Raw genomic sequence first — 24,377 nt, 5'->3', positions numbered from 1 at the left:
GATTCTTCTCCTTTACAAAATGCTTCAAATTTTTCATTCTCCACTCGTTCAGACTTTCCGAGCAGCCGATATTCTATTAATATTACCACTTTATTTTGGCTACGACTTTATTCTCATAAAATTACTACTTTATTCTCGTAAGTTTACGACTTTATTCTCATAAAAATATGACTTTATTCTCGTAAAAAATTACGACTTTTTCTGGCTTCGACTTTATTCTCATATTGCGACTTTAATGTCGAAATGTTACGACTTTATTCTCGTATTTTTTTTTTTATCTGACTACTCTGTCGTACTTCATACTTCGGTTTCTAAAATGTATTATTATTACTGCTATCAGTCTTTTACATTTAAAAAACAAAACAAAACGATTAAAGCTTGCGTAAGAAAAAAAAGTAAAAAATACAAAATGTAAACACGGATAGATTCAATGTAATTTATTCACCATTAAAACTCCCACAGCGCCTTTAAATTAAAATTAACTCTGGAATGAAGCCAAAACATTAAATTATTTCACTTTTGAGGTTACGTGTAATTATAATTATTTTTAAAATCCATAAAAATATAAGGTTTATTTTATTTATAGACCTTTTTTACAACGGTCAGAAGTATCGTGATCAGTATTGGGAAGGTTACTTTTAAAATGTATTCCCCTATAGATTACAGATTATGTACTCCAAACTGCAATTTGTAACGTAATCCATTAAATTACTTCAAGTGAGTAATGTAATCTGAATACTTTGGATTACTTGATATTGTCATGTTTTTTAGAACTACATGAATGAACCAACCACATCCTGAAAATTCATGTTTGTTTTCTTCAAATTGTCTGTTGAGCCCAAGTCTCCATGAACAGACTTTTGTTTTACTGAGGAGAAACAAAGACGAGGATCTGAACATGAGGTTTTGACTGATAAAAGAAAATAAAAAGTCCAGTTTTTACTTAAACATACTAAAAATATTGATAGAGAAATTATTTTTAAATGAGATCACTGCTGCTTTAAATTATGTCCATCCTAATGTTAAGTGTCATATTGTTTAGACCAGGTTTTAGATCTGGTTTAGTCCTGGTTTAGACCTGGTTGTAGACCTTGTTTAGTCCTAGTTTAGTCCTGGTTTAGTCCTGGTTTAGTCCTGGTTTAGTCTTGGTTTTAGTCCTATTTCAGACCTGGTTTAGTCCTATTTTAGACCTGATTTAGTCCTAGTTTAGTCCTGGTTTTAGTCCTGGTTTGGCCCAAAATGTAAAAACAGGAAAATACCTCCATGTAATCCATTTATTTTAACAAAGTAACTGTAACTGAATACAGTTACTCATAATTTGTACTCTGATTACATAACTCCGGTACATGTAATCTGTTACTCCCCAACACTGGTCACGATGTAGGTAAACATAACTCCTGGTTATTGATGTTCTATGGCAAAATATCTGCATAAATGTCTGGTGTATTATTGTAAAAAAGGTCTCCACAAACAAAAAAAGTTCCACAAATATTGTTATCAGCAAAATTTACATCAGAAATACTCTAAAATTCTACAAAAAAAAAAAAAAAAAAAAAAAAAAAAAAAAAACTATAAAAAATGAAAAACATTGCTGCATCTAAGTTGGAAAATTATTTTGCGGAATAAAGTTTTAAAAAGTTTTACAAGTCCTGAGAAAACAGACAAACATTTCCAAATTTGTATACATTTAAGTTTTTGACAAACTCGACAAAACTTTTATTTGCCACATTTTTTAAAACATAACTTAAAACATTCTTCCATTCTTCCACGCGATAAAAGAACTAAAAAAAAAAAAAAAAGGCACCACCACCCAGCTCATTCTAAAAGTCTTTGTGTAAACATTACGTCCGGCTCTGGATCCTTGATGCGCGACCTTTGACCTTTGGCCTCATTAGCGGTGAGGGTCACGGGGTGTGGAGGGGAACAGAACCGGTCACCACGCCACCTGGGGGTTGGCTTTGAACGCGTCGTAGTCGGATTTCTTGAAGAAGGCGAGTTCCGTCTCATTGGCTGAAAGAAAATTTATATATATTATTTTAATTATTGTTTTTAAAAAGGTCCTCATATACTAATATAATAAAATAATAATAATAACAATAATAATAATAATAAAATATAATTAGTATTATTATTTTGGTTTCTAAAATGTTGTATTATTATTACTACTATCAATCTTTTCCATAAAAAAAAAAAAATAATAATAATAACTACTACTACTACTACTACTACTACTACTACTACTACTACTACTACTACAATTACAGTTCCATTTTTGTTTTTCTTTTCAGGTGTGGGTGGTACTCAGTTACATTACAATCTTTTAATAAAGTATTAACGTTTTGAAATGGAAATGAGCAGAATGTAGCAGAACACTGCCACCTACTGGGTCAAATGGAAATTGCAACAACACAAAACTGCACCGTTCAAAGTGACGCTTGTTCTTAGTAATTTTCGTAATATAAGACGCATCAACTAAATAAAAAAAAATAAATAAAATTGTACATATATAGGCTGCACTTCCACGTCCACGTCTTCAAGAACGTTTTCAAATTCGGGCCGTTTACTTTTATCGCCTCTGAAAGCTTTTGTCATCTTTTTGCTTTGAGTCAGGCTCATGGACAATGTGCCAAACAAATAATCCACCCATTTAATCGCCGCATCGTTTTATTCGCCGGAAGTTTCAAAATGTGACAAAAAAGTAGCAGCTTACAGTCCGGAAATTACGGTAATTCAAACCCCAAAAAGTGACGAACAATAAATGAATAAAGGTGCATTGTGTAACTTTTCTGGCAGATGGTCCTTCAAATGTTTTTGTCCATGGAGATGTTATTGTTTTGTCTGGAATGTTTCACAGTATGGATTTAAACTTTTCTATCTTCATGGAGACTAAACCAGACCGAGTTACAGGTCAGATCTGTGGAGAGGCGAGCCCACTCACAGTCAGAATGTTGTTTTTCAAGGTACTTTTGAGCTGTAAAACCAACTGTAACTGAATAAATGGAAGGTAGAGCTGTTTAATGTCATGCTGTGAAATAGAGCCCTGCACTCCCAGAACTAAACCAGGTCTGAACCAGGTCTAAACAAGTCTAAAACCAGGACTAAAACAAGCCTACAACAGGATTTAGCCAGGACTTAACCATGTCGTCAGACCGCCCACCGCGCCCTCCACCCCTCCAACTCCCTCCGGTCTGCGAAATACTGTCTGATGTAAACCGATCCGTGGCGCAAAAAAGGTTGGGGACTAGGGATGGGCATGATTAGTCAATTAATCGATAATTGATCATTAAGAATTTTATCGATTACATTCATTTTAATCGACAAACCGAATGTAGGTTGTTGTGTGTAGTGTAGAGTGACCAAACGTCTGTGTCCAGGGACAAACAGGTGTGTACATGTGTCTCTGCATCAGAAGGAGCGAGACACAAACAGTGGGTCAGTCTGTAACGAACCGAAGCACAAATGTGGATTTAACCGATGATTTGTACAAGAAATTCCACACTTTCCGTTGCGTTGGGACAAGTGTGAGTCCATGTGCACAGTGGATAAAGCAGCACATATGTTTCTGTGTCCAGTGGGAAAAAGTTTTTCCAGGTGAGAGTCGCTCAATGTGGATGACGAGGCCCCGCCCCCCTCCCCCCGTACGCTGTCCTGGTTTTGACAAACACAAATCTGGTCACACTAACCTGTATTCATCTGAGTCATGTCTTTTAATCCGACAGAAGTTGAACCTCATCAGCGACACAAGAGCTGGAGTTTTTATCTTCACTTAGTTTATGCAAATTAGTGATGCGGTTTTAAGTTTTGTTTCTGTGAGAGTTGAACAAAACTGAATTAAACACATTATAATGTCAAACGGGCTGATGTGGCTCTAGAGTCGTTACGGTTTATATGTCGTAAAGTTGAATTTATTTATTCAGATTAGTAGTGCAGATAATAATAATAATGATGAATCATTTTAATATAAAAAACATTAATGACTGATAATCGATCCTTAATTCTCCCGACGATCGATTAAGAAAATTTTATCGAATGCCCATCCCTATTGGGGACCACTGACAATTCCTTTCCGCTTCTCCGTGTTTGATAGAGCGAACGTTGACATCCTGCGGGACTTGTAGGCGGGAGCGGGACAAGGAGCCAGACTGAAAATTATAATTCTTCGCAGGAGCGTGACTGAAAATTCTGTCCCGCGCAGACCCCTACTGCGGAACATTCCAGGCAGATCAATGACATCTCCATAGAAACAAGCAGATGACAGACCCTCCACCAAAAAAGTTACACAGTGCGCCTTCAAGATGTTTTTTTATCAGGTGAACTGTCTGAATACTCACTGACTCCAGCCTCTTGGAGCGTTTGGTTTTCCTGTAGAAGAGGTTTGTCCTGATCGTCTAAACTCATCACCAAGTCATTTGTCTGCAATGAAAAAGAATAATATATAAATATATAAAACGCTAACATAATATGACGTTTTTAATAAGATCCTTTTTATATTGAAGTACTGCACATTTTTCTCCCCGTGTATTTGAGCCACCAGAAAAGTTACTCAATTTAATTTAATTTAATTACTGTATTTTTCAGACTATAAGTGGCACTTTTTTTCATGGTTTGCGTGTTTCCTGTGACTTATTCTCTGGGTGCGACTTACATATTAAAATGTTTTTGGTGAAGTGTGGAGAGGTTCTAGTCTTGTGTGTGAGTATCTGCTGCTCCTGTTCCTCCTGTACCACTGTCACTTGGCTCTACTGCGCATGTCTCCTGCAGAAAGAGCCTCTGTCCTGTCTGTATCATGTCAGTCGATCGCACCGTTACTTCTGCACCACTGAACAATTTAACATTTAAACAAACTTATAAAGACGAAGACTGAGAAAACTGAACACAAACGCCCCCAAAAACAAAATCAGATTATGCAGATTACAAACTGCAAGTCGTGAAATCTGCAGCTGAAAATGAAAATCGAGCAGCAGAAAGAAAGTTTGGAGTGAGAGAGAAACTTGTGACACCGGGAGGATGAACCATGAAACTTTCCTGAAGTCACTGGATGGATGGACAAAACCTGGACTTCAGTGACACCGAAACCATCCTGTCGGGATTCAGAAAGACCCGAATAATTCTAACTGGAACTGACGCTGAGTCTGAAGTGACACCGAGGATGAAGAATTGAATGGATTTAGTGATTTGGAGTGAGATGGCGAGTTTGGTTAACTTGTTCTGTTCTGTTGTTTATAGGGCTGGGTATCATTAAGAAGTTGCCGATACGATACATACCTCGATACAGTGCACTTTCGATTCGATATGATATATTTCAAATCAATTCGATACGGTTCAATAAAAAATAAAGGCTAAATCGTGGCTGTGATACTAAAAGGCTTTATTAAATTACTTCTTGTGCAAAGTTCATATGAAACACAAACATTTTAATCCTCAAAACAGTAAAAATGTCAAATGTGTCGCATAAATGAGTTTCCTTTCACTCCACAAGCAACAAAACTGTAGCACTGTAACAAAATAATTTAGTAAAACACACGTAAAAACACTCTTGGTGATATATCGATACAGCAGCCCACGATATCGATACTGTATCATCACATTAAACGATAAGATATATCGATATTCCGATATTTTTGCACACCCCTAGTTGTTTATGTTATAGTTTATCTGAAGAAATGTTCATATGTGACGTTAACAGTCTGTTGTTTTTACTACAACTTGACTTTACACAGGAAATGTCAGTTCCTGGTCTCTCATTTTAAAATAAATTTCCTCAAAAAAGTGCGACTTATAGTCCGAATAATGTTAAGCTTCTGTCCTTACCTTAGCTCCATGTGCTTGATGGATAATTTTCATGGTGTCTGAAAAATAAAAATGTGGAGTTATTATGATTGACAGATTCAGGAGCAGGACCACGCCTCAGCCTCAGCCTCCTCCTCCAGCTCGACCACAGCTCAGCTTCAGTTACCCACAAGCCCTTTTTTTTTACGCAGCCTATCCTGACAACACCGTCTGTCTCCGCCCTCTCGACCCCCTCCCTCGCCTCCCGCGTCTCCCGTTCATCCTTCACCCCCGAAGCAGAGTCCTGCACCGGGTCGGGAATCCGCAAATAGTCGCTGAAACGGGCGGGTTTTAACGTTCTGGGTTTTTACGGGCGGGTAGTGATCACACACGGGCGGGTCAAATGAACGACGAACGAGAGAAAAATACTTGAAACGTGTCCAGGTCGTCTGTTGCCCTGGAAACAAGTGACGTTTTCTGGTCTTTTTCCGGAACGATGAACCAGACTGAGAGACTTTAGTGTTTTTGTTACATAAAACCATCGGCGGAGGAGATCAACTCGACGACTGTGAGCTGGTTTAGTCCAGGTCCAGTCCTGATGTAGACCTGATGTAGACCTGGTTCAGTCCTGGTTCGGTCCTGGTTCGGTCCTGGTTCGGTCCTGGTGTAGTCCTGGTTGTAGTCCTGGTGTAGTCCTGGTGTAGTCCTGATGTAATCCTGATGTAGACCTGGTCCAGTCCTGATGTAGTCCTGGTCCAGTCCTGATGTAGTCCCGGTTTAGATCTGGATTAGATCTGGATTAGACCTGATTTAGACCTGGTTTAGACCTGGTTTTAGAGTCCTGGTTTAGACCTGGTTTAGTCCTGGTTCGGTCCTGGTTTCCTGGTCCTGGTTCCTGGTCCTGGTCAGTCCTGATGTTAGTCCTGGTTGTAGTCCTGATGTAGTCCTGATATAGTCCTGATGTAGTCCTGATGTAGTCCTGGTCCAGTCCTGATGTAGTCCTGGTCCAGTCCTGATGTAGTCCTGGTCCAGTCCTGATGTAGTCCCGGTTTAGATCTGGATTAGATCTGGATTAGACCTGGTTTAGACCTGGTTCAGTCCTGGTTCAGTCCTGGTTCAGTCCTAGTCCTGGTTCAGTCCTGGTTTTTCCAGTCCTGGTTCAGTCCTGGTTCCAGTTTCAGTCCTGGTTTCAGTCCTGGTTCAGTCCTGGTTTCAGTCCTGGTGTAGTCCTGGTCCTGGTGTAGTCCTGGTTCAGTCCTGGTTTAGTCCTGGTTCAGTCCTGATTTAGTCCTGGTTCAGTCCTGATTTAGTCCTGGTTCAGTCCTGGTGATCGTCTCTGCAGTTGCGGTGTATATATTTATAATCCACTAATAACACAGCGTAGATTCAGTCCTGGTTTAGACCTGGTTTAGACCTGGTTTAGTCCTGGTTTAGTCCTTTAGTCCTGGTTTAGTCCTGGTTTAGTCCTGGATTATTGGGCTGTCGGACTAATGGGCTGATCCCGATTTATCACGGGCACGGGCGGGTGACGGGTCGAACGTTAACGGGTCTGGGCGGGTGCGGAATTGAAGGGTGTGGGTCTCCAAAAACTGGACCCGTGCAGGACGAGACGAAGACGAAGAGGGAATCTGCACTCGAAATTTAAATCACTCCTCTCGCCAAATTCTAACTTTCTCTCCACACGTTTATTTTATCTCATGACATTTAGTATTTGTGTTTAAAATGAAATAATCTTACCGTATTGATACTTTCTAAACGGAGGTGGAAGTCCTGGTTTGGTCTCGATTTCTACAACAAAAAGCACAAACACAACAAATCACACAATCGATAATCACAGCGTAGTCACGTTTCACCTCATCGTTTTTTTCCTCTTTCTTCTCGATTGCGACCGAACTTGCCTCATTTATCAAAACTGAACACAGATTTGTCTTTTGTCTCGTCTCTGAAAGTCTTGATTCACAAAGTTTTTAGGACTGGACGGGACCGACGAAGGACCACACGCTCCACGGGGCGAAGAGCAGCGGACGCCCGAGCACGACTTGTAGACATCCTGATCCACAGACTCAGGGTCTCTCAGGGGTTCTAGAGTCCAAGTTCTAGTCCAAGATTAGTTCTGGTTTAGAAATAGTTTAGTCCTCATTTAGTCTTCGATTCAGTTCTGGTTTAGACCTGGTTCAGTACTCGGTTTAGTCCTGGTTTAGGTCTAAACCAGGACTGGTTTAGTCCTGGTTCAGCTCTGGTTTAGTGCTGGTTTAGTCCCGGTTCAGTCCCGGTTTAGACCCGGTTCAGTCCTGGTTTAGACCTAGTTCAGCGCTGGTTTAGTCCCGGTTTAGACCTGGTTCAGTTCTGATTAAGCTCTGGTTTAGGTCTAAACCAGGACTGGTTTAGTCCTGGTTCAGCTCTGGTTTAGTGCTGGTTTAGTCCTGGTTTAATCATGGTTCAGTCCTGGTTTAGACCTGGATCAGTGCTGGTTTAGTCCTGGTTTAGTCCCGGTTTAGTCCTGGTTTAGTCCCGGTTTAGTCCTGGTTTAGTCCCGGTTTAGACCTGGTTCAGTTCTGATTAAGCTCTGGTTTAGGTCTAAACCATAACTGGTTTAGGTCTAAACCAGAACTGGTTTAGTCCTGGTTTAGACCTGGTTCAGTTCTGGTTCAGTTCTGGTTTAGTCCTAGCTTAGTCCTGGTTCAGTCCTAGTTTAGTCCTCCTGGTTTAGACCTAGTTTAGACCTGGTTCAGACCTTGTTCAGTTCTGGTTTAGTCCTGGTTCACTTGCCCAACACTGTTTACATATCAGGTCTACGTTGAGGCTGTTACCTTGGCGCACGCGCTCCGTGAACTCGCGCACGCTCTGCTCCAGGCGCACGCGCTGGAACACCACGGGCCGAAAGTTGCGGTACTCGAAGGAGCGCACGAGGCGGACCGTGAGCGTGACCCCGGGCCCCGCGCACGTGTCCCCGGGCTCCTCGCACATGTCCTCGCGCACAGGAGCGATCAGGAGCGGCACGAGGAGCGGAAAGACATGATCCACAGACACGAAGAGACGAGGCGTGTTTTGGTCCGGACTTCTTCTGACAGCGCCGTTTTATACGAGGAAAGAAGGGAGAGACACCTACTGGACTGGAGGAGTAAATACAACGGACTAAAACGGGATTAGATTAAAACCAGGGGTGTCAAACTCATGTTGGTCCGGGGGCCGTATCCAATCGACTTTGATCCCAAAGTGTCCGGATCAGAAAACTCATGTCATATAAACCCCAAAAATAACAATAAGTTCAAATATTTGTGCAGAGAAACACAAATCTATTACAGAAATCTTTTTTAATTGATGAACTCTTTCTTTTACAAAATATTATAATATTATGAACAACCTGAAACTTTAAGAAAAATACAATTTCAACACAATGTTTTAACATGAACTTGTATAAATGGGAATAAGTCAATTTTTGTTGTAAAATCCTGCACTCGGCTCCACTTTTCTCATGTTGGACATTTTTCTGATGAGGGTGTCACGGTCAACAGTCAAAACGATCGTCCTTTAAGAGCGTTTGGAAAGAGACAAGTCTTCATTTGTGCTGCTCTGGTGGGAGGGGCCACGTACAGAGACGCTGGAGACGCTGCTGTGATAAACACCACAGAAAATTAACAAGATTTTGATAGAAAATATAATTAAAATATTTTAGTAGGAAATCAGCCGAGGGCCAGATTAAAGGTCTTGGAGGGCCGGATCCAGCCCCTGGGCCGTATGTTTGACACCTGTGGATTAAAAGGTCGGGGGAAAAGAATAATTAAAATTTAAATATTTTGTACATATATATTTTAAAAATCTAACTGATACATTTTAAGATGCTGACCAAAAGAGTTTATTTTCTACTAAAATATTTTATCACTTATATCACTTTATGTGTATTATTATTATTATTTTTATTTTTTTATTAATTTATTTATTTTTTAATTATCTATGTACTATTATTTTTCTTTCCAGTGGGGGAGGGTAATTGAAGAGCAAAATGGTCACATTACATTACTGCTAATTATTTTTTTTATTTCTGTAACATCTGCCTTACTTGCACAAAAAAGCAATTTAAAAAAAAAAATACAAAAAATTTTGACTGTAAACTACGTTGTGATCTATTTTGTCGGCTCTGTCTAATTCAAATAAAAATCATTGAGTTTCTTATATTTTCTATCATTTTATTACAAATACTAAACTACACCGAAAGTCACAGTGAGGCATTTGTAATAAAAGTTCATTAATTCCAACATTTTATTTCTGCTCTGATCTGAGGCAGTGATCGGTAAATGAAGAATAAAAACGTATCTCACGTTTAATATTTGATGTATTTGACAGGAAACATCTGTAGTGTCCTTTTATAGTGACAAAGACCCATTTTAATCTCAAGGCTTTACCAGTAACAATAATAATCATGTGAATATTGTTTTTTTTTATGTATTTTTATTTTACGTTTATAAGAAAAAGGCAAACAGAGCTGTAGAAGAAGTGAGAGGCAGAATATTTGCTGAGCTCTTGAGGTTTTTTTTCATTCCTTAAACAGGATAAAGGCACGAGATGCACGATTATAAACCAATAATTTAAAAATTACATTAAAAACTGCAGTCAGGAGCTAAAATTCGACATTTCCTTGGCAATATGTGATAAAACGATGAGTCCTACACGTCTCCAAACACATCCCCGTTGTCCTGTGTCTGTTTGGGCCTGTGCCGCTCGCTCTCCCAGCCCCTCCGGATCCTCTCCAGTCGGACCGAACAGCACGGCAGGAGCAGGAGGCAGCGGCCGATCAGCACGCAGCACGGCAGGAGCAGGGAGAGCAGGAACACGGGCGGCAGGTAGTACTGGTACGCCCACGGGTGCAGCGCGAAGTCCCACCCAAAGAAGAGGACGTGTGCGACGGAGAGGACCAGAGAGGTGTAGCCCAGACCCGACTGGAGACACAGAGCGGAGAGGAAAAACAAGATTATAAACTGTTTAAAATTAAAAATCGATATCAGTCTGTATCTGTATCATTCGTTCATTTGTTTTTCAAAATAAAACAAAAAATAAGAAAACGAAAACACAACTATTTTCTCCGTTATTTGTCTCCAAAACCAAAACCAGAAAACTGAAAAAAAAAAATAAAAAATTATTATCATCACTTTTTTCAGTTTTCGATTTTGTGTTTAAATGAATAATGGAAAAAAAAAAAAAAAAGCTGAGATGTCGGACTTTTGCGCCGCATACGGACTGAACCAGTCCAGTCTCAGTCCTGATTACCCGACAATCTACGTGGGCGTAACTCCGGACCCGTCCCGACACTCCTGGTTCAGTCCTGGTTCAGTCCTGGTTCAGTCCTGGTTCAGTCCTGGTTTAGTCCTGGTTTAGTCCTGGTTTACTGGTTCCTGGTTTAGTCTGGTTTAGACCTGGTTTAGGCTGGTTTAGTCCTGGTTTAGTCTGGTTTAGTCCTGGTTTTGGTTTAGTCCTGGTTTAGTTCTGGTTTAGACCTGGTTTAGGCTGGTTTAGTCCTGGTTTAGTCTGGTTTAGTCCTGGTTTAGCCTGGTTTAGGCCTGGTTTAGTCCTGGTTTAGTTCTGGTTTAGACCTGGTTTAGTCCTGGTTTAGTCCTGGTTTAGTTCTGGTTTTAGACCTGGTTTAAGGCCTGGTTTAGTCCTGGTTTAGTCCTTTTAGTTCTGGTTTAGACCTGGTTTAGGCCTGGTTTAGTCTGGTTTAGTCCTGGTTTAGTGCTGGTTTAGTCCTGGTTTAGTCTGGTTTAGTTTAGGCCTGGTTCAGTCCCAGTTTAATCCTGCTTTGTCCTGGTTTAGGCCTGGTTTAGTCCTGGTTTACTGGTTTAGTCCTGGTTTAGGCCTGGTTTAGTCCTGGTTTAGACCTGGTTTAGTCCTGGTTTAGACCTGGTTTAGGCCTGGTTCAGTCCTGGTTTAGTGCTGGTTTAGACCTGGTTTCCTGGTTTAGTCCTGGTTTAGTCCTGGTTTAGTCCTGGTTTAGACCTGGTTCAGTCCCAGTTTAATCCTGCTTTAGTCCTGGTTTAGGCCTGGTTTAGTCCTGGTTTAGACCTGGTTTAGTCCTGGTTTAGGCCTGGTTCAGTCCTGGTTTAGACCTGGTTCAGTCCTGGTTTAGACCTGGTTTAGACCTGGTTTTAGGCCTGGTTAGTCCTTTTAGACCTGGTTTAGTCCTGGTTTAGACCTGGTTTAGTCCTGGTTTAGACCTGGTTTAGGCCTGGTTTAGTCCTGGTTTAGACCTGGTTAGTCCTGGTTTAGTCCTGGTTTCTGGTTCAGTCCTGGTTTAGACCTGGTTTCTGGTTTAGACCTGGTTCAGTCCCGGTTTAATCCTGCTTGATCATTTAAGTTTGTTTTTGTTATTTCCTACGAGGACCACTCAATTATACATTGAATAATAATGTGTTTAAAGCAGATTTGAGCAACATTTTTTTTTACGTTTTACAAATGTCCGTTAAACTTCTGATGCCCTTTAACCCATTGACGCCGGATGCTGCGCAGCGCAGCACTGAGTCTCCTGTCGGTGTCCGGATTGTCTGGCGATCAGTGTAACACAAAGATGTCGTCCGTGTCTTCACTGTCATTGTCACTGTCAGCATTTTTGTGTTTGACCATGTTTATCTGTTACATGACATAGCGACATGGCACCTGTTATAGGAGCGTCTGGAACAGCGAACAGATCAAGTGGTTGAGTGCGTTCATGTGCTGCAGTAAAGAGCAACGTTTGTTACTTCAAACCAGGTCTTGATGGGAAAATATGCGGGAAACATTTGGATTATTTTTCAATGGGGAAATAATACGCCACGATAAAAAAGGTTTAACGTGACAATACAGCTCCGGCAGTTTTGCGTCTCTATGGGAGTGAATGGAAGCGAGAGGAGGACACGCCCCCCCCATGCTTCCAGGTGTGGCCCCGTCTTTACCAGTTACGCTGATCGCCAGACAATCCGGACACCGACAGGAGACTCAGCGCTGCGCTGCATCCGGCGTCAAGTGGGTTAAGAGCTGTTTCTTGTCTGACCTGTACAAAAGTGAACTCCCTCCAGTTCAGCGCGTGTCCCACAGAGGGCAGCGAGGTCAGGGCCAACACACACAGAACTCCAAGTCCCAGAATTCCACTGGAGAGGTACAAGTCCGACCTCCAGACCTGCGTCTCCACCCACGAGTTTTCTACACCTGCCTTTACCTGAGAAAAAACAAACAAACAACAACAAACAAGCAAAGAACAAAAGCACAAGAATGTATTAAAATGCACTGCAGATTTATTTTGATTATTAAAAATTAAATGTACAACAACTCACCCCTATGTAACAGATAATACTCCCTACAACGGTACAACAACTCACCCGTGTTATCCTAATGAAAGTCCAAAATATCCAAAATGTACTATTAATGGCAAAAACATGTCATGGAAAAATCTGACATTTGGCAAAGTGACTCTTCCGGTGACTCCATTCAAAAAAGTTTTCCTGTTGTATTTTCATGTTGTATTTTCTTGTTGTATTTTCATGTTGTATTTTTATTGTATTTTCTTGTCGGAATTTTCTGGGGGGTTTTTTTGTGTGTGTGTATTTTCTTGTTGTATTTTTTTGGTGTATTTCCACGTTGTATTTTTTTATTGTATTTTCTTGTTGTATTTTCCTGTTGTATTTTCACGTTGTATTTTTATGTTGTATTTTCTTGTTTTTTTGTTGTTGTTTTTTTTATTTTGTTGTTGCATTTTTTTGTTGGAATTTTCTGTTGTATTTTTTTTATTGTATTTTCTTGTTGTATTTTCACATTGTATTTTCTTGTTGTATTTTTTATTGTATTTTCTTGTTGTATTTAACTGTTGTTGTTTTTTTTTTTGTATTTTCTTGTTGTATTTTCTTGTTGTATTTTCATGTTGTATTTTTATTGTATTTTCTTGTCGGAATTTTCTGTTGTTTTTTTTGTGTGTGTGTATTTTCTTGTTGTATTTTTTTGGTGTATTTCCACGTTGTATTTTTTTATTGTATTTTCTTGTTGTATTTTCCTGTTGTATTTTCTTGTTGTATTTTCCTGTTGTATTTCCTGTTGTATTTTCTTGTTGTATTTTCCTGTTGTATTTTCCTGTTGTATTTTTCTTGTTGTATTTTCACGTATTTTTCTTGTTGTATTTTTTAATTGTATTTTTCTTGTTATATTTTCATGTTGTATTTTCATGTTGTATTTTTCTTGTTGTTTTCTTGTTTTGTATTTTCATGTTTGTATTTTTTTTTTTTTTGTATTTTCATGTTGTATTTTTTTTTGTATTTTCTTTTTATATTTTCATGTTGTATTTTCATGTATTTTCTTGTTGTATTTTCCTGTTGTATTTTCTTGTTGTATTTTCCTGTTGGGTTTTTTGTTGTTGTTGTATTTTCATGTTGTATTTTCTTGTTATATTTTCATGTTGTATTTTCATGTTATATTTTCTTGTTGTATTTTTTTATTGTATTTTCATTTGTATTTTCTTGTTGTATTTTCTTGTTGTATTTTCCTGTTGTATTTTCTTGTTGTATTTTTCCTGTTGTATTTTTTTGTTGTATTTTCCTGTTGTATTTTCTTGTTGTATTTTCTGTTGTATTTTCTTGTTGTATTTTCTGTTGTATTTTCTTGTTGTATTTTCCTGTTGTATTTTCTTGTTGTATTTTCCTGTTGTATTTTCTTGTTGTATTTTCCTGTTGTATTTTCTTGTTGTATTTTCCTGTTGTAGTTTCCTGTTGTATTTTCTTGTTGTATTTCGCCGTTGTATTTTGCCGTTTACCTGTCGATACTGTCGATACGCCGCGTTGAGGATCATGTAGCCCGAGGCCCTGCGGATGGACAGACACACGCTGTAGACGGCGTGGAGGGCGGCGCACAGGAAGCTCAGGAGCCCCAGCTGTTTCCGGGCGCACATCCACCGGTCCAGCCAATCGGGGAAGCGCTTGTATTTAGTGCCTCTGTAGAGCTGCAGCACAGACGCCAACAGACCTGAGGACGTACAGACACGCTGAGGTCAAATGGTCAGGTGGGTCAGGTCAGGTGGGCGTGGTCAGGTCAGGTGGGCGTGGTCACAGCGACTTCTCCCAAAAAAATGACAAATATAAAATAGGTACAACTTAAATGTCAAACCGGAGCGACTTACAACGGTGAAAACAAACTGCATAAACTCATGAAATCTGCAGGACTGTCCTATAGACCCCTGAAACATGAGGGACCAGGACTGAACCAGGACTAAACCAGGACTAAACCAGGACTAAACCAGGACTAAACCAAACCTATACGAGGACTGAGTGTCGGGTTGGGCCGTCGCCCGATCTCGCTTTGCGGACATCCTACTCTGCGGGCTCAGGGTTCTCTCTCTCACTCTCAAGTCCAAGATTAGTCCTGGTTTAGTCCTAGTTTAGACCTGGTTCAGTCCTGGTTCAGTCGTGATTTAGACCTGGTTTAGACCCAACTTAGCCCTGGTTTAGTCCTGGTTTAGACCTGGTTCAGTCCTGGTATAGTTATAATTTAGACCTTGTTTAGCCCTGGTTTAGACCTGGTTCAGTCCTGTTCCAGTCCTGGTTTAGTCCTGGTTTAGACCTAGTTTAGTCCTGGTTCAGTCCTCGTTTACACCTGGTTTAGTCCTGGTTCAGTCCTGGTTTAGTCCTGGTTTAGACCTGGTTTAATCTGGGTTCAGTCCTGGTTCAGTCCTGGTTTAGTCATTGTTTAATCCTTGTTTGGACCTGGTTTAGCCTTGGTTTAATCTTGATTCAGTCTTGATTCAGTCCTGGTTTAGTCCTTGTTTAGACCTGGTTTAGTCCTGGTTCAGTCCTGGATGAGTCCTGGTTCAGTCCTGGTTCAGACCTGGTTTAGTCCTGTTTTAGTCCTGGTTCAGTCCTGGTTCAGTCCTGATTTAGTCCTGGTTTAATCCTGGTTTAGTCCTGGTTTAGTCCTGTTTTAGTCCTGGTTCAGTCCTGGTTTAGTCCTTTTTTTAGACCTGTTTTAGTCCTGGTTCAGTCCTGGTTTAGTCCTTGTTTAGACCTGTTTTAGTCCTGGTTTAATCCTGGTTCAGACCTGGTTTAGTCCTGTTTTAGTCCTGATTCAGTCCTGGTTTAGTCCTGTTTTAGTCCTGGTTTAGTCCTTGTTTAGACCTGGTTTAGTCCTGGTTTAGTCCTTGTTTAGACCTGGTTTAGTCCTGGTTTAGTCCTGGTTTTAGTCCTGGTTTAGTCCTGTTTGGTTCCAGTCCTGGTTCAGACCTGATTTAGTCCTGGTTTAGACCTGGTTTAGTCCTGTTTTAGTCCTGGTTCAGTCCTGATTTAGTCCTTTTTTAGACCTGTGGTTTAGTCCCTGATTCAGTCCTGGTTTAGACCTGGTTTAGACCTGGTTTAGTCCTGGTTTTAGTCCTGGTTCAGTCCTGGAGTTTAGTCCTTTTTGGTTTAGACCTGGTTGGTTTAGTTCCTGGTTTAGTCCTGGTTTACTGGTTTAGACCTGGTTTAGACCTGGTTTAGTCCTGGTTCAGTCCTGGTTCCTGATTCTCATGGACTGACTCTCATCCCTGTCGTCTCGTCTCATCCTTGTGTAAATAAAGTCTTTACCGTTTGGTTTTTCCGTTTGGTCAGACTGTCNTTAGACCTGGTTTAGTCCTGGTTTAGTCCTGGTTCAGTCCTGATTTAGTCCTTTTTTAGACCTGTTTTAGTCCTGTTTTAGTCCTGGTTCAGTCCTGATTTAGTCCTTTTTTAGACCTGTTTTAGTCCTGATTCAGTCCTGGTTTAGACCTGGTTTAGTCCTGGTTTAGTCCTTTTTTAGACCTGTTTTAGTCCTGGTTCAGTCCTGGATGAGTCCTGGTTCAGACCTGGTTTAGTCCTGGTTTAGACCTGGTTTAGACCTGGTTTAGACCTGGTTTAGTCCTGGTTTAGACCTGGTTTAGACCTGGTTTAGTCCTGGTTCAGACCTGGTTCAGACCTGGTTTAGTCCTGGTTTAGTCCTGGTTTAGTCCTGGTTCAGTCCTGGATGAGTCCTGGTTCAGACCTGGTTTAGTCCTGGTTTAGTCCTGGTTCAGTCCTGGATGAGTCCTGGTTCAGACCTGGTTTAGTCCTGGTTTAGATCTGGTTTAGACCTGGTTTAGACCTGGTTTAGTCCTGGTTTAGACCTGGTTTAGTCCTGGTTCAGACCTGGTTTAGTCCTGGTTTAGTCCTGGTTCAGTCCTGGTTCAGACCTGGTTTAGTCCTGGTTCAGTCCTGGTTCAGTCCTGGTTCAGACCTGGTTTAGTCCTGGTTCAGTCCTGGTTCAGACCTGTTTTAGTCCTGGTTTAGTCCTGGTTTAGTCCTGGTTCAGACCTGGTTTAGTCCCGGTTTAGTCCTGGTTCAGACCTGGTTTAGTCCCGGTTTAGTCCTGGTTTAGACCTGGTTCAGACCTGGTTTGTCCCGGTTTAGTCCTGGTTCAGACCTGGTTTAGTCCCGGTTTAGTCCTGGTTTAGACCTGGTTCAGACCTGGTTTAGACCTGGTTTAGACCTGGTTTAGTCCTGGTTCAGTCCTGGTTTAGACCTGGTTTAGACCTGGTTTAGTCCTGGTTTAGTCCTGGTTTAGACCTGGTTTAGACCTGGTTTAGTCCTGGTTCAGTCCTGGTTCCTGATTCTCATGGACTGAATCTCATCCCTGTCGTCTCGTCTCATCCTTGTGTAAATAAAGTCTTTACCGTTTGGTTTTTCCGTTTGGTCAGACTGTCTCATCTTTAACAAACCGTCTCCTTCCATTATCACGTCCGTTGAGTTCGTTACCTGGCAGATAAACCAGCGCCAGCGTCACCAGGGCCACGGCGGGCAGGGCCTGGTTCACCGTGACCAGGGGCAGGTGGTACAGGTTGTTCTCCCCGCGGTCCAGGTAGGGCATCAGGACGTTTTTGAGGGCGGTGTAGAGGTAGAAGAAGGTGAAGAGGGTCGCGGCGGCGAGCAGAGGACCTCTCCAGGACGGGAACAGGAGCAGCGGCGCCTCCTCCAGGGCCCCGGACGCGCACAGACCCCCCGCGTCCACCGCCCTGAAGCCCAACCTCTGAGCCAGAACCAGGACCGAGAGTTTAGAGGAGGGACAGTCTCCACACACCAGCACCTGGGAATTTATTTATACATTTAGTCAGTTAAAGGTGATTTTTTTAAAGCTCAAAAATACCTTGAAAAACAGAAAAATCTATTCTGACTGTGACTGTGAGTGCGGTCGCCTCTCCACAGATCTGACCTGTAACTTAGTTTAGATTTAGATGAAAGGTTTAATACCAGACTGTCAGTGTTGGGAAGTTGACTTTTAAAATGTAATCCCCTACAGATTACAGATTACACACCCCAAAATGTAGTTTGTAACAGAATCCATTAAATTACTTAAAGTGAGTAATGTAATCTGAATACTTTGGATTACTTGATTTGCTGTAGAGAAGCAACGATGAGAAAATCTTCACATAAGATGTTTTGTCTGATAAAAGAAAATAAAAAGTCCAGACTTTACAGAACCAAATTAAAAATATTATTGATAGAAAACGAGACACGTCTGCGCAGTATGATTTACTCCTGTTAAATCCTGTTTTAGTCCTGTTTTAGACCTGGTTTAGACCTGGTTTAGATCTAGTTTAGACCTGGTTTAGACCTGGTTTAGATCTAGATTAGATCTAGTTTAGACCTGGTTTAGATCTAGATTAGATCTAGTTTAGACCTGGTTTTAGTCCTGGTTTAGACCTGGTTTAGATCTAGATTAGATCTAGTTTAGACCTGGTTTTAGTCCTGGTTTAGACCTGGTTTAGATCTAGTTTAGACCTGGTTTAGATCTAGTTTAGACCTGGTTTTAGTCCTGGTTTAGACCTGGTTTAGATCTAGATTAGATCTAGTTTAGACCTGGTTTAGACCTGGTTTAGATCTAGATTAGATCTAGTTTAGACCTGGTTTAGATCTAGTTTAGACCTGGTTTTAGTCCTGGTTTAGACCTGGTTTAGATCTAGATTAGATCTAGTTTAGACCTGGTTTAGACCTGGTTTAGACCTGGTTTAGACCTGGTTTAGATCTAGTTTAGACCTAGTTTAGACCTGGTTTAGACCTGGTTTAGACCTGGTTTAGATCTAGTTTAGATCTAGTTTAGACCTGGTTTAGACCTGGTTTAGACCTGGTTTAGACCTGGTTTAGACCTGGTTTAGATCTAGTTTAGATCTAGTTTAGACCTGGTTTTAGTCCTGGTTTTAGACCTGGTTTAGACCTGGTTTAGTCCTGGTTTAGACCTGGTTTAGACCTGGTTTAGTCCTGGTTTAGACCTTGTTTAGACCTGGTTTAGACCTGGTTTAGATCTAGTTTAGTTTCCGGCAATGAGTGGAATTACCGGGAAAAAAAAGGAAAAAAAAAAAAAAAAAAAAGAAAAAAAAAAAAGGAGATTTAGCCCAAAATGTGATAACAGGAAAATACGAACGTGTAAAAAAAAAAAAAAGCTATTCATTTCAGTAAAGTAACTGTAATCCAATTACCACTCACTGAAACAGTAACTGTAAATGTATTCAGTTACTCATAATTTGTACTCTGATTACTCCAGTACATGTGATCTGTTACTCCCCAACACTGGAAACTTGGTTACTTGGTTACGAGAAAAACAGGAAAATCTATTCTGACTGTGAGCGGGGTCGCCTCTCCACAGATCTGACCTGTAATTTAGTTTAGATTTAGATGGAAAGGTTTAATACCAGACTGTGAAACATTCCAGACAAACGAGAACACCGTCATGGAGAAAATCACGCTTTTGTTTGAAAACCAGGACTAAACCAGGACTAAAACATGGTCTTAACCAGGACTAAACCAGGACTAAAACATGGTCTTAACCAGGACTAAAACAGGACTAAAACCAGGATTAAAACAGGACTAAAACAGGTCTAAAATCAGGACTAAACCAGGACTAAAACATGGTCTAAGACAGGACTAAAACAGGACTAAAACCAGGACTAAACCAGGACTAAAACATGGTCTAAGACAGGACTAAAACAGGGTCTAAAGCAGGACTAAACCAGGACTAAAACATGGTCTTAACCAGGACTAAAACAGGTCTAAAACCAGGACTAAAACATGGTCTTAACCAGGACTAAAACAGGTCTAAAACCAGGACTAAAACAGGACTAAAACAGGTCTAAAACCAGGACTAAAACAGGGTCTAAAGCAGGACTAAGACAGGACTAAAACAGAATCTTAAAGGAGATCTAAGACAGGACTAAAAGAGGACTAAACCAGGTCTAAAACCAGGACTAAAACAGGATTAAAACAGGATTTATCCAGGACTCGCTCCTTGTCCCATAAATAAATTCAGCTTTAAAATCGGAATAAACCACCCACCCACTTCAGAATTAAGTTTAATTCCAAATAATCATCATTCTGAAGTGTTTACACGGTCTTTTTAAAGCGGAATTAATTTTTATTCAGGACTAAATTATTTTTAGTCGGAATTAAAGCTCTTAAACGTAAACGTGGCGACTGAAAACAATTCTGTAAAAATGTGTTATTTAATGAATAAGTGTGAAGTGAATCGCACAGTTTAGTCATGAAAACAATTATATCAAAATCTCGTCTTATCTCGTTTTCATGGACCGAATGTTGTGACCCACGGACTCGCCCGTGTTCTGTTGCGTGTGAGCGTCACCTGTCGGCTGTGGTCGTGCGCTCCGGTCAGCAGGGTCCAGGCGGAGAGTCCGTTAAAGCCTTTGACCACGGAGGAGCAGGGGAACATCCGGGCCAGCCTCTGTGCGTTGGACTCTCCCCCCCGCTTCAGACCCGAGGCGTTACTCACGTCAACCAGAGTCCTCCCCGCCAGCAGGGGGCGCAGAGCCAGCAGGGAGGGGTAGTGCTCCGGGTACAGCGCCAGGAACACCAGGGACCCGCCGGCCTCTGCCAGGGCTGGACACACGCCGAGAGCAGGAGGAGGTCAAGACTCGGGTACAAGTGTTTACACGAGTCATTTTAGATCAAATTTGACTTGGGACTAAGACAGGACTAAAACAGGACTAAAACAGGACTAAAACAGGACTAAAACAGGACTAAAACAGGACTAAAACAGGACTAAGACAGGACTAAACAGGACTAAGACAGGACTAAAACAGGACTAAAACAGGTCTAAAACAGGACTAAGACAGGACTAAAACAGGACTAAAACAGGACTAAAACAGGTCTAAAACAGGACTAAGACAGGACTAAACAGGACTAAAAGGACAGGACTAAAAAACCAGGACTAAAACAGGGTAAAACAGGACAGGACTAAAACAGGACTAAAACAGGACTAAAACAGGACTAAAACAGGGTCTAAAACAGGACTAAAACAGGACTAAAACAGGACTAAAACAGGACTCTAAAACAGGACTAAAACAGGACCAGGACTAAAACAGGACTAAAACAGGGTCTAAAACAGGACTAAAACAGGACTAAAACAGGACTAAAACAGGACTAAACAGGACTAAAACAGGACTAAAACAGGACTTAAAACAGGTCTAAAAACAGGACAAACAAAACAGGACTAAAACAGGACTAAAACAGGACTAAAAACAGGACTAAAACAGGACTAAAACAGGACTAAAACAGGACTAAAACAGGACTAAAACAGGACTAAAACCAGGACTAAAACAGGACTAAAACAGGGTCTAAAACAGGGTCTAAAGCAGGTCTAAGACAGGACTAAAACAGGGTCTAAAGCAGGTCTAAGACAGGTCTAAAACCAGGACTAAAACAGGTCTAAGACAGGGTCTAAACCAGGGTCTAAAACAGGTCTAAAACAGGACTAAAACCAGGACTAAACCAGGACTAAAACAGGGTCTAAACCAGGGTCTAAACCAGGTCTAAAGACAGGATCTAAAACCAGGACTAAAACAGGACTAAATCCAGGACTAAACAGGGTCTAAAGCAGGTCAAAGACAAGACTAAAACTGGACTAAAACAGGTCTAAAACCAGGACTAAAACAGGACTAAAACAGGACTAAAACCAGGACTAAAACCAGGACTAAAACAGGACTAAAACAGGACTAAAACCAGGACTAAAACCAGGACTAAAACAGGACTAAAACAAGACTAAAACCAGGACTAAAAAAGGGTCTAAAACAGAGTCTAAAATAGGATCTAAAACAGGTCATAAAAGTCATAAAAAAATTATATCAAAATCTCGTCTTATCTCGTTTTCATGGACCCTGTCGACAAAAAATTTGGGGGCCTGGGACAACAGACCCTTTTGATAATGAAATAAATACAAAAATTCCAATACTGTGCTGAAACTTATGAACCAAACCGTGAAAATTGTGACTCTGTATTTAAATATTCCAGCTCTGACCCTCCAGCGCTGCCCTCTGCGTCTTCAGCTCCGTCCCTTCAGGAAACAGACCGGGGGCGAGTCTCTGCGGGTCCCTGCTGCCCACCAGGACTCTGCAGCCACAGCCCCGGAGCCGAGACGACAGGGACCTGGAGAAGTCCCCGGAGCCCAGGACGCACACGGCCGGGTCCCCCACGCTCAGCGCCACGGACTCCACCAGGTCCCCCGAGTCCAGCAGAGGAGCGGACATGTCGGACTGCGCCATGGTCACCTGAGAGGACGGGGAAGACGGAAAGAAAAGATCACTCGTCATTTCAAGTTTTTTCCTTTTTTTGTCAAATGTAGTTTTCACTGAGAGCAGTTTATTCTAACTAAACAAACTTTGAACAAAATGTCTGTTTGTTTAACCTGAAAGCAGAATGAGCCTCCAAGACCCCGGAGGGTCGAGACCAAGACAAGACCAAGACTGAGACCACGGCCCATCGAGACCAAATCAAGTTCATCTTTGTAGTTTTTGACATTTATTTGTATTTTATAGTTACTTTGGCACAGATGTATTAATGTTTTTATAAATCTGTCTCCAGTTTATCACTTGTCGTTGTCAGACCTCAAGACCGAGACAAGACTGAGTCCAAGCGCCTTCAAGACCGAGACAAGACTGAGACCAAACGTCTTCGAGACCGAGACAAGACGAGTCCAAGCGCCTTCAAGACCGAGACAAGACCGAGTCCAAACGCCTTCAAGACCGAGACAAGACCGAGTCCAAGCGCCTTCAAGAGACCGAGACAAGACCGAGTCCAAACGCCTTCAAGACCGAGACAAGACCGAGTCCAAGCGCCTTCAAGACCGAGACAAGACCGAGTCCAAGCGCCTTCAAGACCGAGACAAGACCGAGTCCAAGCGCCTTCAAGACCGAGACAAGACCGAGTCCAAGCGCCTTCAAGACCGAGACAAGACCGAGTCCACCGAGTCCAAGCCTTCAAGACCGAGACAAGACCGAGTCCAAGCGCCTTCAAGACCGAGACAAGACCGAGTCCAAGCGCCTTCAAAACCGAGACAAGACCGAGTCCAAGCGCCTTCAAGACCGAGACAAGACCGAGTCCAAATGCCTTCAAAACCAGGACTAAAGCAGGACTAAAACCAGGACTAAACCAGGACTAAAGCAGGACTAAAACCAGGTCTAAACCAAGTCTAAACTAGGTCTAAACCAGGACTAAAGCAGGACTAAACCAGGTCTAAACCAGATTTAAAACTGGATTTAACAGGACTAAATCCTGCTGCGTGGACCATGTCTCCTCCTCTTCTATCAATAATACTTTTAATCTGGTTAAGTTTATTTTCTTTTAGCAGATAAAACTTCTTATGTGATGATTTCCTCGTCTTTGTTTCTCTACAGCAAATCAAGTAATCCAAAGTATTCAGATTACATTACTCACTTTAAGTAATTTAATGGATTCTGTTACAAACTACATTTTGGTGTATGTAATCTGTAATCTGTAGGGGATTACATTTTAAAAGTCACCTTCCCAACACTGGCTTTAGTTCGGTAAACTTGGGCCATTCCAGAGCTAAAATTCTCCAAATTATTCCAGTGAAGGTGGGTGGAGTTTAAAAACACAGTGGAGCACTTCCTGTCATCACATGAACAGTGTTTTCTGTGTGAGAAACGTGAGAATGAAACAAAACACAACTCGAGGTACATTTTTGTGATGAGGAAGCAACATTATAACATAGAATAAGACCTTTAAAATGTGGTTAAAGACGCAGTTTTTATCCAGACACGCTCGCATTTACGCACGTTTTTTTACGCTGTTTGACGTGTTGCATCCCTAAAAATACATCCCATAAAAACACGCATACTCACGGAGAACTAAAACGTGCGGACTGTGCCTCGAACATGGCGCAAAAACGTAGAAAAAGCGCCGAAAAGTGCGGACATGTGCGCGTTGTTTTGGTCCGTGCAGAAAGAACACGCAGGGAACAAAGTCACGTGACCCGGAGGACCCTTTTCCTGCCGCTGCGTTCAAGGACGGAACAAAACTAGGAAATCGCAACACCGTATAGTTTAAACGCATATAAACACCGATATTTTAAAGATAATTTGGAGTTTTATGAAGCGATTTGTCGTGTTAAATGCAATAAATGTTCTAAATATAAGTTTGGATATTTTAAAATGCATGTCGTAATGAGGCATTGTAAGCTACGTCAAATTTTCGATTTTTCCGAGTTTATTTAAACGTAAATTTGAGTTCTTGGCATAAACACGAGAAATAAATATATATTAATAATTTATATACGTTAATAAAAAAATGTATTATTAAATGTAAGACTTGTAA

At 41.1% G+C, this 24,377-nt stretch overlaps 2 protein-coding genes across 2 annotated transcripts; both read right to left on the bottom strand.

Annotated features, from left to right (window-relative positions):
* Window positions 1-422: 422 nt before the first annotated feature.
* On the bottom strand, window positions 423-8,861 carry cunh2orf76 (chromosome unknown C2orf76 homolog). Its single transcript, XM_020924063.2, has 5 exons — window positions 8,580-8,861; window positions 7,507-7,557; window positions 5,812-5,849; window positions 4,332-4,413; window positions 423-2,010 (listed from the first exon to the last, which is right to left on the bottom strand). The coding sequence occupies exons 1-5, from the start codon at window positions 8,734-8,736 to the stop codon at window positions 1,934-1,936; spliced, it is 405 nt and encodes a 134-aa protein (XP_020779722.1). The 5' UTR covers window positions 8,737-8,861; the 3' UTR covers window positions 423-1,933.
* A 1,178-nt stretch (window positions 8,862-10,039) lies between these two features.
* LOC110159504 (metalloreductase STEAP3-like) lies at window positions 10,040-24,032 on the bottom strand. Its single transcript, XM_055158611.1, has 7 exons — window positions 23,906-24,032; window positions 22,063-22,312; window positions 20,392-20,645; window positions 17,517-17,844; window positions 14,549-14,745; window positions 12,791-12,958; window positions 10,040-10,706 (listed from the first exon to the last, which is right to left on the bottom strand). The coding sequence occupies exons 2-7, from the start codon at window positions 22,304-22,306 to the stop codon at window positions 10,434-10,436; spliced, it is 1,464 nt and encodes a 487-aa protein (XP_055014586.1). The 5' UTR covers window positions 22,307-22,312; window positions 23,906-24,032; the 3' UTR covers window positions 10,040-10,433.
* Between the last annotated feature and the right edge of the window lie 345 nt (window positions 24,033-24,377).

The sequence above is a fragment of the Boleophthalmus pectinirostris genome, unplaced genomic scaffold (assembly GCF_026225935.1).
Source record: "Boleophthalmus pectinirostris isolate CB_2022bp ecotype Guang Dong unplaced genomic scaffold, ASM2622593v1 HiC_scaffold_1, whole genome shotgun sequence".
Lineage (NCBI taxonomy): Eukaryota > Metazoa > Chordata > Actinopteri > Gobiiformes > Gobiidae > Boleophthalmus > Boleophthalmus pectinirostris.
The sequence above is the reverse complement of the archived record's forward strand: the minus strand, read 5'-3'. Positions and strand labels throughout refer to the sequence as shown.

What these genes read in the sequence shown, in the direction of transcription:
- cunh2orf76 (XM_020924063.2), bottom strand. Translation starts at nt 8,736, where the DNA reads ATGTGCGAGGAGCCCGGGGACACGTGCGCGGGGCCCGGGGTCACGCTC. An exon ending in GTTTAGAAAGTATCAATACG is followed by an intron (nt 5,850 to 7,506) that starts GTAAGATTATTT and finishes TTTATTTTTCAG; the next exon opens with ACACCATGAAAATTATCCAT. An exon ending in GCTCCAAGAGGCTGGAGTCA is followed by an intron (nt 2,011 to 4,331) that starts GTGAGTATTCAG and finishes ATTTTCTTTCAG; the next exon opens with CCAATGAGACGGAACTCGCC.
- LOC110159504 (XM_055158611.1), bottom strand. Translation starts at nt 22,306, where the DNA reads ATGGCGCAGTCCGACATGTCCGCTCCTCTGCTGGACTCGGGGGACCTG. An exon ending in GCAGAGGGCAGCGCTGGAGG is followed by an intron (nt 20,646 to 22,062) that starts GTCAGAGCTGGA and finishes GCGTGTGTCCAG; the next exon opens with CCCTGGCAGAGGCCGGCGGG. An exon ending in CGCACGACCACAGCCGACAG is followed by an intron (nt 17,845 to 20,391) that starts GTGACGCTCACA and finishes ATAAATTCCCAG; the next exon opens with GTGCTGGTGTGTGGAGACTG.